The sequence below is a fragment of the Bactrocera dorsalis genome, chromosome 1 (assembly GCF_023373825.1).
Source record: "Bactrocera dorsalis isolate Fly_Bdor chromosome 1, ASM2337382v1, whole genome shotgun sequence".
NCBI classification, from domain to species: domain Eukaryota; kingdom Metazoa; phylum Arthropoda; class Insecta; order Diptera; family Tephritidae; genus Bactrocera; species Bactrocera dorsalis.
Genome location: NC_064303.1, coordinates 41,586,749 through 41,604,094, shown reverse-complemented (window position 1 = coordinate 41,604,094; position 17,346 = coordinate 41,586,749). Strand labels below are relative to the sequence as shown.

At 36.5% G+C, this 17,346-nt stretch overlaps 1 protein-coding gene across 2 annotated transcripts in view; it reads right to left on the bottom strand.

The window, feature by feature from the left end:
- The window catches only part of LOC105223899 (uncharacterized), a 55,923-nt gene that overhangs the window by 27,499 nt on the left and 11,078 nt on the right, over window positions 1-17,346 (bottom strand). For both annotated transcript variants that reach the window (XM_049462343.1, XM_049462341.1), the window contains exon 3: window positions 9,667-11,266. In XM_049462343.1, coding sequence (XP_049318300.1) covers window positions 9,667-11,266 — 1,600 coding nt within the window. The remainder of the gene's footprint in view (window positions 1-9,666; window positions 11,267-17,346) is intronic.

Sequence of the window (17,346 nt, the reverse complement as noted above, 5' to 3'; positions counted from 1 at the left end):
GAATATCGCCGTCTGGAAATTACCAGAACATACGGCTATAGCCACGCACTTCCGCTGATGCCGACGTGTCCTTCTAGAATATCGCGTTTCTTTTTCTTTCTGCGAAATTACCAGAACATACGGCTATACGGCGCCAGACGCAAGTAGACAGTCGCGGCGCCAGACTCAGCAATTGTTTAACTAGACGAGCAGACAGTGTGGCGCCAGATGTCTACAACAAGACAAATGTTATTCCATATACCTACAGCTATTGTTCATAATCAGGGATGCATATAGTAATACAAATACAACTTAATACTACTTTTTGTAACAGTATTTTATCGATATCACCAAACTGCAATACTCAACATTGATATGAGTTTTGAATGTGAATTAGACAATAATGGTGAATATAGTACGATTCATGTGTTGTCAACTTCGATATTCACTCTTCTAAATTGAATGCTGAATGTTCTGCCATTGTCGTCTGGTGGGCGACGCCGATAGAGTGGATATCCATCATTTATAGTTTGTGTTTCCGAAAGAAACGTGGATAGTGTTTCGTGCATTTATTTTCATACAAACCGAAGTGGGATTCTGGTGTCCGCAAGGTCCATGAACCATATTGGTTTTCATCACTTTCGTTATAATGACTGGATCTTTCTCTGCTACAGGAATTTCCGCAGAAAAAAAAGTTCATTGTAATTTGATCCGGTGTAACAACCATCCACCGTCCAAAGAAGAATGTGTATGTGCGACAAACCTCTCTTTTGCCACTCAACTGAGTACATCTAGCCTCTAATAGCACCACATATACCATACGTTGCTTCAAGATAAAGTCCATCGAAGCTGTAGCTTGAAAAGTCTTGCTGTGACATAGTGACGATCGCTTGTTGATTGACCGCGATCCATAATACCGCACGTATATCATCGACATACGGGAGTACTCGGTCATGTGCCTTGGGCTGCTAATGTACTCGTATGTTGATACCAAAACGCCGACCGATATTGGCGCGACCTCTTCGTGACATCGTAACAAATTTCATTCTGTAATTAATCATATGACTCAAGCAGCTCACGACTTCCGGTCTTTGATCAAGTATCCTCTGGGTAGCCTAAGAACATCCGTTTGAAGGCGAGCTAAAGTGAGAAGGCGAAACATCCCCTGCATAGGGTTGTGCGCTGGGTTTGGGACCCGCCACGTAAAAAAACACCCCCGATGAAAACAACAAACAGCCTCGGATGAGAGACCCCCCTTTTGCTGTTGTTGACTCGGCTATAATCGCGTAAGCGGTGGCTACGCCAGTAAAGAAGAAGAATTAATCACTTTGTGTGCAGCACACATAACATTTTCACTGACTAATTTTCAAAAAATTTTGAAGCAAACGACAAATTTGAACGATTCAAATAATTGAAAAACAAAACAAAAAAAATTTGTATGGAAAAAAGTTCATATTTTGGAATTGTCCAATTTTCCGACTTTTCCTTACAAAAGTATACAGGTTTTTTTATTTCTTAACCTTCCCCGATCCATACAGAACATTCTCTGAAAATTTCATCGAGATTAGTTCAGTCGTTCCCTGAGCGTTACTAATAAACAAACATTCATTCGTTTGTATGGGAAAAAGAAAAGGGCTGTTTCGAATTTTTCTTGCCGTAAAAACCATCCTTGAGCCTCAACAAACATTTTAAAAAAAGAATTGGCAAAATTGGTCCAGGCGTTTTTGAGTTATGCGCTTACCAACACATTTTGCGATTTATTTTTATATATAAGAAGATGTATATAAGATAATAAGAATATTAGTATTACTATGTATATGTATGTATTTTATTTGCCGCCACCGAAAATTACACTAAAATTATTGGAGACAGAAAAATGGAATAGCTGCTTGGTTAGCGTTGAGCAGTTTTATAAATATAAATATATATACAGTGCCGCACATAAGTATTGGCACAGCAATCATTTTGTGTTTTTCGGCTATTTTAAAAGCAGACTAATAGGTTTTTTAGTGTAAATATATTTTCCCTTGTTAAATCCATTCATTAACTACCACATACACTAATTTTTTTATAATAATTCATTTTTAATTATACTTTTTAATTCATATTCATAAAAAAATAAAAATAAGCAATTTTCTGCGACACAAAAGTATGAGGCACACTCAGTAAATTATAAAGAAAAAAAACATTATGCAATTTAATTAATATTTGGTGGGTAGTCCATTTTGTTTGATTACAGCTTCCAGACGCCTTGGCATGGAAATGTACTAGCTTTTGGGTGTTTGCTGGGTTATTGTGCCATATCCTCTAACAAAGCCATGCTTCAACTCCATTTTGATTTGCAAACTGCCCGCTTTTCCACCCGCCTTTTCCAACTCCTCCCACAAATAGCTCAATTGGGTTGAGGTCAGGAGATTGTGGTGGATGGGGCAAGACGTGTGCGGTGTTATAAGTTACACTGCACAAATTCTTTACAATATGGGCCGAATGCTTCGGGGTAATTGTCTTGCTGAAATGTGAATGAGCTGGTAAATTTAGTTTTGAGCACTTTTTTTTCAAATTTTGCTTCAAAATATTTAAATAAACCGTTTTGGCCATAATGTCTCTATAAATACCAGCTCACCTCACACTGCAGCAGCCATGCATCCCCACACCATCACACCACCACCACCGTATTTCACTGTTGGAGCAAAGATTTGTTTCAAATTCAGTGTTTGGCTTTCTCCACACCGAAGTACGACCATCGCTCCGAAAGATATTGTACTTACTCTCGTCTGAGAATCAGTACTTGGTCCCAGAACGTGTTTGGTTTTGTGTTATACTTCTTTGCGTAGTCTAGGCGCTTCTTCTGGTTACGTGAAGATATCAATGGCTTCTTTCGAGCAACACGCGAATTATAGCCAGCCGAATGTAGTAACTCTTCTAACGGTCCTCGCATGAATATCTTTCCAAATTCATTTTTCACCTCAGCAGCAATCTTTTTTATGCGTAGATGATATTTTCGGATCTTTTTTGACTTTTCGAACAATGTGCTGCCTTTTCGCGATCGCTTAAAAACCTGAGGACGACCGGTACGCTCAGCACTTTTTCAAACATGATGCTCCTTTAAACCGCTTTATGATATTGCGAATTGTGAACCGGCTTCTGTCCATCATTTCCACCTATTTCAGCATACGATTTGCCTTGGTTGTGCATATGTAAAATAAATTTTTTCGCTGAGATATACTTGGGTTTCTTTTTGTTTTGAAGACATTTTTTAAAAAAAAAAATTTACTTTTTCACGTTATTGAGCACAAACTAAACGAATTTCACAAAGCAAAATGATTGACAATTTGAATAACCTGTATAATAAATGAAAAGAAGAAAGCGTTGAATTCTCGGAAAAGGAGTGGCCAGATTGAGTATTTTTTAATTAACAGACCGGGTGTGCCAATACTTTTGTGTCGCAGAAATTGCTTATTTTTTATGAATATGAATTAAAAGGTATAATTAAAAATGAATTATTATAAAAAAATTAGTGTATGTGGTAGTTAATGAATGGATTTAACAAGGGAAAATATATTTACACTAAAAAACCTATTAGTCTGCTTTTAAAATAGCCGAAAAACACAAAATGATTGCTGTGCCAATACTTATGTGCGGCACTGTATATGAATTAAATCCAGCTAGATGCTTCAAAATCAATTATATGGTGGCTAAGGTCTGTTTTTGCTCCATTTTATCTATATTCGTTACAAAATTATAGTTTGGTTATTGACTTATCGCGCTTTAAGTAGTTTTTAGCTAAACCGTAATGTGGGGAGAGGTCGGGATTGTAATTCGATTCTATCCATTTTCACACTGTCATATGTGTTTTTATAAGATTTTTCTTGAGTAATCGTGGTTATTGTAGTTTTAGTGGTTTCAGAGTTATGTACATTAAACTTATTAGAGGGCGGAGCCACGCCCACTATTTAAAAAACTTTAGTCGAAATTACAGTTTTATACCTTAATTTATTGCTTAGTTAATGGCGTTTTGAGCCCATTATGAGCTCATACTCAATTTTTTTGCCAAGGAACACGTGCACCCAGTTACATTAAGATATCTTAATTTTTACTCAAGTTACAGCTTACATACACACAAACATACAGACGGGCGGACTGATAACTACTCGGAATTCAATTTGTCTCATCATCTTGGCCTTTTACATATATATATACAAGGTGCGTTCCAAAGTAAACAGGACTTTTTGAATCTAGCGCCTCTTGGTGGCGCGATCTATATGTCGGCTGGTGCGTTAGAATCTGCTATCTGTATCAATTGTCCATTGAGAATTTCATGACATTTCATCTATTGGAAGTGAAGTTATTGCGTTTTAAGTGTCAGTAAGTTTATGTTATAGGAGCGAAAATGAGCTTCAAAACAAAGAGCAAACATTAAATTTTGTTTTAAAATTGGTAAAACTTTTTCCGAAACGTTTCAATTGATGAAACAAGTTTATGGCGATGATTGCCTGTCCCGTAGCAGAGTGCATGAGTGGTTTCAACGTTTTCAAAGTGGTCGTGGGGACATACATAAATGACGATCAGCATGTGGGCCAATCAAAATTCGTGATCACCGGAAATTCCATCGAAACTGTGCGTGAATTCATCAAAAATCAACCGAAATCATCATTGTCAATTCATGGAAATGGACTTGAGCATCCCCAAAACATCGATTTATTGCATTTTGACCGAACATTTGGGTTTACGAAAGGTGTTTGCACGGTTTATTCCGCACAAATTGACTGACGACCTAAAATTGCTCAGAATCCAACATTCGATTCGACGCTTGTGACCAATTATTTGACAAAAAATCACATTTTAACCATTAACCACTCCCCATTAACCATTAACCACCTGATATGGCACCATGCGACTTCTTCCTTTTCAGAAAAATGCATTTGCCCATAAAAGGAAAGCTTTCTGCAGACGTAGAGACCATTCAAAAGGCTTGCACCGGCATACTGGCGGCCATACCAGCCAACGAGCTAAAACTCTCGTTCGACATTCTTTTAGACTGTGCAAAAAGATGTATATGAAGAAGAAGGAGACTTTTTTGAATAAAATAAATTGGTTTTGCCGAAAAAACCATTTCTGTTTTTTTTTTTTCAAAGTCCTGTTTACTTTGGAACGCACCTTGTATATATAACTCCATATCTATCTCAGTTAGTTTTACATGATATAATCAACGTTTAGATGAACAAACCTATTATACATGTTGCAAAAGTATTAGAACAAAAAAATTAGAACGGTTTTGCAAGAATAAATCCTGCTTCAGGTGAAAGCAAATCCGTTTGTGATCTCTTCTGCTCTTAAGAATGTCCTCTGGACGAAAAGTTCTAAAACTATTTATCAAAAACAAGTTGAATACTTAAGTTACTCGGAAGGTACTGGTCTGACTACAGTCAAAGTCTTTGATAAGAAGAACCCAAATTAAATTTATTTAACTCTGACCAAGACAGCCTTTCTGTGCGAAGACTGCTCAATACCAATTCATTCCCACAACATTCTATAAAAACGATACAATTTCAATTTGGCGACGGGAGTATAATGATCGAGGGTACAATGGATGCTTTATAATATACCAGGATTTGAAATATTGGCTATATTTTACCGCACATCACTGTAGGTTTTGTATGCCAGGGTCTATTCTGGATAAATAGGAGGACGAAACTGCTTGGGGAGATGTGTATACTATTATAGTCCGAAGTACGGTGCTCTGACATGTCTGTATCTTCTCCATCTGCGTCCTGTTCATTCAGAAAAGTTCTCTGATTGCCATTCACTTCTGAGTGGCCAGAAACGATTCTTTGACCAAGTATCATCTGGGTAGCCAGAAAACATCCAGCTAAAGGGAGAAGAGGAAACATCTCCCTTCACAGGGTTGTGCGCTGGGTTTGGGATCCGCCAATGAAAAGGAATAAACAGCCTCGGAAGAGAAACACCCGAATCAAATAATTCGAAAAGTTATATATACAATCATGGCCACACATACCTTACCACTATACTTTCCTTAATTTTTTTCGGTCTTTTTCGTTCGTTCGAGATTTTTTTCAGTTTGGCTTTTTTATGTTTTTAGTAAGCAGAAGTAAACTAAATTATATTATCTAATTATAATTATAGTTTTTATATTATTACGTTTAATGAGTAAGACACAAATTAGCTTTTATGTGCTTATAAAAAAGCAGCCGATTTTATTGTTTTTAAAGTGATACACCGACTAAACTTCGTGTTTCAATTAAAAAAAAAATAAAATAAAATATTAATTTCAATTATAGTTTAAATGAAATTAAATTAAAAAAATAAAAAATGTCATTTTTCCATTGCATGTTTTAGCCAAATGGGACAAAATTGATATGTATGTCCGTGCTATAAAACTGATGAACTCATGACTGAACAATACTATTTGTTTTATAAAAATATGTACTTGTATTGAAATAATTTTTTGCATATATAAATATTTTATAAGGAGGGGTATTCAGACCAGCTTTATTAATACGTTAGTCGTTACTCGGTAGTTCTTTAAGTGCGTTTTGGCGTCTGGCGACCATGATAGTTTTTTCGTTACTTGGTAACATCAATCGGCTGTTTGGTTTGCGTTGTCGCCTCAAAAGTTAACTTGATTCATTGCGAAAAAATATATTTGCTGTCCACTACAAAATAGTTTTTGACAAATTTTTCAGTTCTTTTAATTATAAAAGCCAAAAAAATCCACATTCTTTTATTGTTCCTTCTAATTATTTGAGAGGGCTATGTAAGTAATTCTTTAGGTAATTTTTTTACATCTTGGATTATATTATGGTCGTTTTGGTAAATTTTTTAAAAATATAATATAGCGGAGAGAGTGTAGCTTCCCAAAAGCGGACGGATTTTTTCAAATCTGTCAAGTAACGGGTTTTTCAATAAAAGCGCTCCGAAAGTTTTTTTTTTTTTAATATAACAAAAACGGGTTGGGATATCAATGAAATTCTTTATTCCTGTGAAAGTACATTCGATGCCATTAAGTATGGAGCCCGATTTCTTTATCAATCGTCGCCGGCTTGTTGGTATAGACCATAGACCTGATGTAGCCCCACAGTCAACTTGTAACTTCTTTTCTAACGACGTCAAATTGCGCGACCGAGGCGGCCAATCGACCAGTCTATTTCGTGTAATAACACATTCACCAAACTTGGTTTTCAATAAAAAGATTGTGACATTTGCAGTGTGGCTTGTGGCACTGTTCTGTTGAAACCAAGCCCATATCACCCAATTCGGGCCAAAAATATTCGGTTATCATTGAGCAGTAGCGATTATCACAGACGAAGTACGGCCCAATAGCGCCGCCAGCCCACAAACCGTAATTTTTTCGGGATACAATGGTGACTGTAGAACGTACGAATGTACTTTCACAGAAATTAATAATTTCCTTGATTTCCAAACCGTTTTTGTTTAATTAAAAAAAAAAACTTTTGTAGCGCTCTTATTGAACAAACCCGCTCTTAAAGTTGAGGCCACTGACTGCGAATTTACGTATGTAGTATATATTTCCATGTTGAAATGGCAAACCTTGCTGAAAAGAAATGTCAAAAGAACGGGAAAAAATATGGCGTCGTTTGCTGTCCCTATCAGTCTACTTTTGTAGCATCCCTATTGAAAACCCCGTTTGTTTCAGAGTCTTTTAATTCGAACAAACAAACAATCAAATCCTTCCTCTAAATTGGTTTTGTAAGATTAAGAGGCTGTCCGTATTAGGAAATTTCACTGCGTTTCGAACACGAAAAAAACAAAGAAAAATATTTATAAGTAAGTTGATACCAAATCTGATTAATAATACCTTAGTAAAGAAATTATACTTATGTATGTGCATACATATTTTGTATTGTAACTTTTTTTCTCTCGCTGGTCTCTTGTTTTTATAGCAGATTGTTAGTATAAAGTATTTCGCCGAATATAGGAGAACATAAAAATCTAGTCAATATTTTCGGATTTGTAGTCATATATGCCGCGTGATACAAAGCTTTCAGAGTTTGAGCTGGGACGAGCATTAAGTTTGCGTGAATGTCATATGAGAATAACATGAATTTGCACAATACTTAACCGCCATAGAACTACAATTAGTAATTTCCGAAAAATCCTACTCATGCTGGAAAACCAAAAATATACGCTCAAAGCCAACACAAAAACTCTAATATTCTACATAAAGACAAATATGTATGTCCCAATGTATTTTGATTTGCTCGATAGTAAATAGATAGAATTTGTAAGGCATTTTTACCAGCAAGAAAAAGGTCAGCAAAAAGAACGGATATAAACCCTATCGAAGATCTGTGGAGACTTTTATCTGATAAAGCTTTAAAAAATGGATCCCAGTCTAAGGGGTCAATAGGGTAATCTTTTTTCAACTTTTGTTTTTTTTTCTGTTCCTTATACCTTTAGAATTAATGTAGAAACCAACTTTACCATTGGAAGGTTTTGAAAAAAGCCCAAAAATAATAATACCGCTCGAAGTTTTTTTCAATGTTTATGCCCATCTTTGTATGCTTTTTCAGTACTTCAAACTTTAAATGCGTTTTTCTCAAAACGCACTTTTTTAAACTGGCAGCCATGATTCCGGTCGAACTACTCAATGTTCACAAAACGCCTGGCTATCGTCCTTACTAGATTCATAATTTTTTATAATTTATTGACAATGTTATGACAAAATTTATGTAAAAAACATGGGGAAAAATTAAAACGTTAATTACTTTTTTATCTATCAACATTTTTTCATTATTCTAGTAGGGACGATAACCATTCACGTACTTTTTAAGAATAAATTGGATTTTTGTGTTTCAGATGATCCAAACATCAGAAATCGTGTCCGCCAGTGAAAAAACGCATCTCATTCACCCAGCCATTTCTCCGACAGTTGTCATCAAAAAATTCCGAAAACAATAGTTTATACGCTCCACGATATACCTTATGATATGTAAAAAAAAATATATTGTAGAATAAAAATTTCTATGAAAAAAATAATGTCAAAAAACAGCCCAGATTACCCTACGACTCTTTAATACCACAAACGTAAATGGGCCTCAATCGAAGCTAAAACTTTTGCTTGAAACAATACCATCTCAACTTAACCATGTCAAAATTAATAAGAGAGAGCATATTCATTACAATCAATGACGATTTTAATTCATCAAAATATTTGAAGAAAGTAACTAATTTTTTAACATGTCCATATAAATGTTTTCTTTTTAACATCTATTTATTTTCTAATTGTGTTAAATGTCTAAAAACCAAAACTTTGTAAACGCTCTTTATACTAAAAATCGAATAACCTGAAGTCTTGCTCCGCCGATATCAGACCCTATAGCTTATAGCTGCCATATAAACTGAACGCTCAAAATTATGTTCTTGTATGCGAAATGTTTTTTTTTTTTAACAAGATGTCTTCCATAGGTCTTCTTTACTTGTTTAATACAAAATTTTTCATACACCTGGAAAATTTTTCTCACCATTGATCCCTTAAAAGTTAGTATCCCAGTCTTGTTTAGTTTATATTTTAACGATTGGAATATTTATTAAGTATTTATATTTAAAGGCATAATAAGATATTTTGTTGAATTAGTTCTTGAATAAGTAAATATAACTGTATATTAACATTGCATTTTTATATAACAATAACCACAATTCACTTACCGTAAATTTGCTGACGTTTCTGTAGTTTCCTTCTTTTCAATAATTTCGGCTGCACTGAACCTTTCGCCCATTGTTGTTTCTACATACTTATCGTCTAATACAATGTCTTTTGAATTTGTAATTTTTTGGTTATTTTCACTTTTCTCTTGTTGCTTCAAACGGCGCACACGCAAAGAACGTCTAGTTAAATTACACTTGGCCAATTCCGCTACTGCATTTGCTACTGCATTGGCAGTGGACATGCCGGTCAATCCCAAATAATTGCAAAACTCTTGCTGTTGATGACATGCACTGGTAGATATAAGGTTTTTCGAAACTGGGGAAAGTGTAGAATAGGACTGAGCAGCTTCATGTGGCGATGTAGATATTATTTCTGTTTGTAACTCATTGTCTTCTGATTGGTGTAGCGGACATTCTGTGTTTTTATCCATATTAGGATTAAAGCTATGCGTATTCTTTGACATTAATATCGAAACGTTTAAGGCAGTTGAGTTCGGCGTCGGTAACTGGGTGGGGACGGGTAGCGGCATGTGTTTTTGTGGCAATGTAGGCGTTTTAAACAATTGACTCCTTCTTTCATAGAGTTGTTGACTTTTATTTTGTATTGCAAAATCCAAACGCATTTGAATAAGACCTCGAGAATTTGTCTCATTCTTTTCATTGAATTTATCAATTTCCCTATTCAGTCGGCGTAACTTAAAAACCGATTCCTCATCTGCAGATGGCCGAAATCGACGAGATACAAGCGACGGATATCCGCCTATTGCCATTTGGGAACGGCGACACGTGGCCTCTTTTGATTTTAAAATATCACACGAAGACTTTCCATTCAGAACTTGATTACCTTGCTCCGAACTTCTAGGGCGTAGCTTCTGTTGATTGCTGTTGAATTTTTGTTTGGAAGTAAGACATAAAAGTAAATCATTTTCAGAAGAGGATGTAAATGTAGGGGTAGTATTTCTTCCTCTTAACAAATGTTGTTGTTGACGTTTTTTGCACTCAAATTCGAGAGCTGCTCGCATACGACGTTGTGCCGAAAACGTCCCAGTAGCAGAAGGTTTAGTTTTTTCATCTTTCTCTATTAAAGTAGTCGTTGTTGTAATCCTAGGCAGAATATCATTTCGAAATACGTTAAAATCATACTGTGTGCTGTTGAAAGCGCTATTCCTATTTTTCTTGTCTTGTATAACTCTTTTTTGTAATTCCTCATGTTCTCTGAAAAGATCATCAAAACTATCCACATCTTCGACTTCACTGAAATCAATATCACATTTCCAAGCGTTAATTTTTTCATCCAAAGACATTTGTGGTTTTTGCGTTGTTAATAATGCCAGGTTACGCTCAAAAACGTCTCCTGACAATGTATTTTTTTGAAGAGCAGTCCGTTTTCGTGGATTCGAAGGAGAACTAACTGGAAAATCGCTGGTGGTTTCAGTAGAACACTTGTTTTTGTTGCTGTTGCTATTCACAGTTGTTTGATTTAAACGTAAATGCAATTGAAGGTTGGAATTAATTTTCTGTCTCTTATATGCCTCCGAACTAGTTGTCGACTTTGAGCAAATTTCAACAATTTCATTCACAGGGTTTTGTACGTGATCATCTAAAAAAATACATACACAGATGTTGATAAATTATACGTTAAAATGTATTATAGTGTTTGCCATATTTATACATTTATGAATTATGTACCAAAACGTAGCAACTGAGGCGTGATGCATATGATGCCACCCTTTTTATTAATTAGAAAAATTATATTTTTTCTATCTCTTTGTTAAACGGCTTTCCTAAGGACTTGTCAAAACTGCTTGCTGCACTCGGATCTCAAAACATATTGATGTATAGTACAATATAACATTAAAAAGATAGCAACAATATTAAGATTTAGTTCGATTTAATGGTCGATGATTTATCTATTATACAGTTTATTTTCTTTTAACTTTGATGTTTAAAACATTATTAATAAGAATACGAGGTGTGTTCAAAAAGTATCGCGAATTTTGAATTTTCGCGTGTTACGTATATTCGGATTTCGAATTTTTTGTGGCGTTATGTTGGTACTCATGTCTCTCACTTATGCCGACAAGCTCGGCCATTTTGAATGTTCATTTAATTGTTGACAGCTGCTTTGCTTTTGGATCGTCTTCGATTTTTACCTATCAAAAAAATTGCACCACGATAACGCCTCTGCTCACACATCGACTTTTTGGCCAAAAACAACACACTAATGATGCCGCAGCCACCGTATTCCCCAGATCTGGCCCCCTGCGACTTTTTCTTGTTCCCTAAACTGAAGAGGCCCATGAAAGGACGACGTTACGCTTCTCTTGACGAGATAAAGACGGCATCGAAGGAGTAGCTGAAGATAAAAAAATGTGATTTTTTGAAGTGCTTCGAAGATTGGAAAAACCGTTGGCACAAGTGTATAATATCTCATGGGGATTACTTTGAAGGGGACAAAATAGATATTCATAAATAAATAAATAATTTTTGAAAAAACACAAAATTCGCGATACTTTTTGAACACATCTCGTATATCATAATGCAGTAGTTATGTAAGGTATACCCTACAGTTTTTAAGTTGCAACCCACGGCAAAATACTTATAAAAGTAAATAATAGAAAAAATGAAGGCAACTGTAACAACTACGATGATAAAAACATGGTGGCGACCAAAACAACTATTATTCGATTACAAAAGAAATTTTTCAATTCTCAATTCCAATCATAATCATACTTAAAACGCATATCAGCGGCTTGAGAGAAGCCATGGGGCCCCATCAACTACAGTTTACCCAAAGGATGTTCGCCGCCGAATGTACGAAGAATGTTATGATACGAAAACCAATATCTGCCCCACAATCAAGCCCGTTTGTTAAATCGAAAGGCTTGGTATAGAAATTCTCATTCCAAGTAAAAGAATGTGAATCAGCATTCCGATATTTTGTTCGAGGATTATAGCGTTGATTTGGAATCTATACCAAATTTTGTGAAGATCTTCAAATAAATAAATTTTCTATACAAGAACTTGATGTTGATCGGTTGTTGTTGTTGTATATGAGGGTTGCCATTTATATTCCGGAATTCGAGAACAACAACAAATATAAATCATCGAAAATCGCTTTTTTTAATATTCTCCATTACGATCTACACACTTTTGCATGCACTTGAGCAAATTGTCGAAACACTTTTGCCGCTCAAATTGAGTGGTCCCAAAGCCTGCGTTCTAAACACATCAACCACCTCTTCAGGTGTCGAAAAAGTTGACTTCTTACTTTATTTTTTCTGTACGGGAATAAAAACAAGTCATTCGGTATCAATTCAGGACTATGTTATGAGTGCACAAAAATGCAGTTGTTTCAGTCGATGTGTGAAACCACGCATTGTCGTGGTGGAGAGTGACCCATCTACGGCATTAGTTTACCCGATTTCGTAAAAGACAACTAGAAAACAAATGGTTGTATACCACTCAGAAGAGTAAATTCAGAAATTACTGTTCTGAGTTGTTCAGGTGGTATGGTTGCGACATAAATCCAGTATTTCCCAAAAAGGGAACCATTTGATTGGCACTGCTTCGTATGCATTCGCGTAAATCCACGGTTCATCACTATTACGATGATATTGCCGTGTTTTGAAGCACCGCTATCGTATTATTTTAACATTTCAATCGACCATTCAACACGAACCTTTTTTGAGCGATTGACTAATTGTGGGGACTCCAACGTAAGCAATTTTATTTTGCAGTCAAATGTTCATGCAATATTGAATGTCTTTAGTTGTCTCTATCTTACAATAGGTCGTGACGATCTTACAATATCAGTTTGGGCACAGCGCCGTTACTTTCCGGAACAACAACTGATTTTGGGTGACCTTCACGAAATTTTACTTGGAGCGATCTACGACTTCGTTGTTCTTTTAACGGTTTCTCAATCCCCTTTAGAGATAATCCGTGTTGAAAACGGTGTTAGATGAGTGGGGTTGGTAGCGCATGCAAAGAAATTGTCAGTGTCATGCGGAGACTCGTTGCATGCAAGACATACATTGGGTATGTCAGGGTCTATTCTGGATAATTAGGAGTTTAACCTGCTACAATATCCAGAACGCAGTTGCGCTAGGGTCACTCGCGTTTCTCGCGGCAACTCGAGCTCTTCGTCTGCGATGGGTGGTGGTTTGACTCCAAGAACGCCATTCACGGGAAGGCTGTGTTGATGGCTCCACTGTGAATGGCGCTCAGTTCCTGTCGGAAGTCAGTTGCGTCCGAAGTCCGGTCGGCGTACTGTACGATGTCGTCGACGTAGTCAAGGAAAGACCTCTTGATGCTCCTAGGAAGCGGTTCCGCTCAAAAGCATGTGGCTGCAAGGGTGATTTCTACGAAAACATCCCAGCAGGAACTGTTTGGAGAGGAGTTCATTATGCTCCTTAACTGGGAGCATAAGCGTCTCACTATGTAGGTGTTCGATGGGAGACATCAAGAGGCATCCCGTCGTGGTCTGGAGTGCAGTATTTTGACAGGTCTGGAGCTTCCTCATCTGCGTACCACTGCATCAAGGCGACCATATTGGTGCTGCGTAAGTGAGGACCGGAACGGTATTGGGTATTGCCCGAATTCCCATATAGCTAGCATACGGCTAGTCAGAAAAACTTTCTTGACATTTTAATTGAACAGATCATTTGAAAATTTCCCGGCCTGTCACATAGATGGTGCTGCTAGAATTATATCCATATTATTTTTATTTGTCTCTAACCTTTAAAAGTCACGTGTAAAAATTTGCCGGATCATTAGTTTTTGAATTATACATATCTTTTTGAGTGAAACAACTTTTTTATTATGAAAAAAAATGGATAAAAAGGAATTTCGCTTGTTGATAAAACATTGATTCTTGAAGGGGAAGGGAAATTGAAGCAAAAACTGGGCTTGGAAAGGGAAGTGCTGCTTCACTGAATTGGGCCTCTCTGACTATTTTCTGCTCTCAGATGAAAGATGGTAGCTGGGAAACTTTTTTCGTCAATCATTTTATACTTTACAACTTGCAAGAACCAAAGACAGGTGCAAAACGTCAACTAGAAACTTTATATAAGTCACCCGGAAGTTCGAAATTCTTTATATTGGGAATATGGTAGCTAGGAGAAGTATTTGTCTCATTTAACCCATTTGTAACATACTGACAAACCATTATCAGAGAATACGAGGTGTGTTCAAAAAGTATCGCGAATTTTGTGTTTTTTCAAAAATTATTTATTTATTTATGAATATCTATTTTGTCCCCTTCAAAGTAATCCCCATGAGATATTATACACTTGTGCCAACGGTTTTTCCAATCTTCGAAGCACTTCAAAAAATAATTTTTTTTTTATCTTCAGCTCCTCCTTCGATGCCGTCTTTATCTCGTCAAGAGAAGCGTAACGTCATCCTTTCATGGGCCTCTTCAGTTTAGGGAACAAAAAAAAGTAACAGGGGGCCGGATCTGGGAATACGGTGGCTGCGGCATCATTAGTGTGTTGTTTTTGGCCAAAAAGTCGCGCACAAGCAACGATGTGTGAGCAGGGTCGTTATCGTGGTGCAAAAGCCAATTTTTGTTCTTCCACAAATCCGGGCGTTTCTGGCGGATTGCTTCGCGCAAATTGCGCATAACTTGCAGGTAATATTCCTTATTGACCGTTCTTCCCTGTGGCAAGAACTCATGATGCATTACGCCCCTGCAATTGAAGAAAACTGTCAAAACTGTGTTCGCGATACTTTTGAACACACCTCGTACATATATTGTATATAATTACATAATTTCAATTATCTCACACATTGACCAATATTTTCGATTAAAAGTCAACTATGGATACTGGGGTCAAAATACTCGATGCCCAGGGGCTTGAACTGTTTTTGTTGAATTTGGACATTTTTTAGCCACATGGTGGCACACTTTAAAGGCATTATTCGTGCAAAGTTTTATCTCGTTATTTTAACTACTTCCTGATTTGTTTACCGAAAAGTGGAAAAATCAAAAAGAATTTAGCATTGTGTTATGTGTGAAGTAGGCGTGGCAGTAGTCCGATTTCGCCCATTTCTGGCGGATTTTGAGATTTGTGATTTCACCTAAAAGTGGGCGGTGCCGCGCCCATTATTAAATTTTGACCCCGACTACTTCAAAGGGCTCTCATACCATTTCTGGGGTAAAATTTAAGGTGTCTTGCGTATTCAGTTTTTCATTTCTCAGTCATTTTTATCAGTACCATTATATGCGCTGTGAGCGGGGTTATCATCCCAATTAATATTTTAAAATACTCTCGCATTCACTATAGTATGTGCGACGATGCTACTGTCGCAATCTATAAATAAATCCACAACCATTGAGGGAATCAATAAAGTCAACTTAAACCATTAATAACATTAACATTAATTAATAACATTTCTTATTAGCAAACAGGATTCCTGATTTCAGGCAGCAAATAGAAACGAACCGGCAATAAGTAAAAATAGTTGATAAAGCAAGGATGCGTGTAAATTAGAGGACACTATTCCTAACGCAACTATGACAGCTTACGTCACACATACAATTACACTGTAAAATTTGTTTAAACAACTCACTGATATAAGTGGTGTTAAATCGATGTAATAATAGTCCTTGGCGAATTAAATTCGGGAAATTCTTTAAATTTAGAAGAGTGCATTAACAACTTTCCCAAGAAAAGAGTGTTTGGAAAAAATATCTCAATTTTTACTGAAGCTATCGCTTTCACGGATAGACCGACATCCATCATTCATTTCAATTCTGATCAAGTTAATTTTGGTACATTAGATAATATTGAGTACACACATACTCTATCAATCTCGATTGGTTTTAGATGTTACAAGCTACTCTGTGGCCGCATACTCGAGAGTCGGATTTACGTAACCAAAAGGGTTATAAACGGGCGAAGCCAACGCAACAGCATTCCCATTAACTTGTTAAGAATGTATAAGAATAACTAACTGTGAGTTTGTGCATTAGTTTTAATACTAATACTGCAATATGTTGCCACAGAGTCTAATGCCCGGTTTCACAGTCCATACTTAGTTGTGCCCAAATAAAATCTTAGCTAAGCATTGTTGCAGACTGAGTAGTCGTTTGCGTTTCACAGTCAATGCTTAATTTTTATACAATTTTATTATAATACAGGGTGGCTGATGAAAGCCGCTACCAAAAAAAAAATAAATAACTTTTTTTCTATTTAATGAATCTGGTTAATTTTTTTTATTTTGCAGATTGACTTTTACATTTAACAAAAATGGATAACTGGGACACTGAAACAAGAATTTGGATTGTCCGCCGCTATCACGCACTGGAGTCCGTAGTTTCGGTTCGAAGAGAGTATAGGCGCACGTTTAGCGGCAATCCTCCAAGCAGATGGACCGTAATGAGACTTGTAAACAATTTTTCCGAGCATGGGACAGTCAACAGAAGACCTTACCATCGAAACCCTTCAGTTTGAACGGAGGAAACAATCGCTGCTGTAGCTTCTGCCATACAAAACAATCCACGTGTTTCGACAAGAAGCTTATCTGCTCAAATGGGTGTAAGCAGACAGATTTGGACTTATTCCCATATAAAATTCAAATGGCCAACAAACTGAACGCTGCAGACTTGCCGATTCGCTTGGATTTTGGCCAGAAGATGCTTCAAATGGTGGAAGAGGATGGAAACATGTTGAA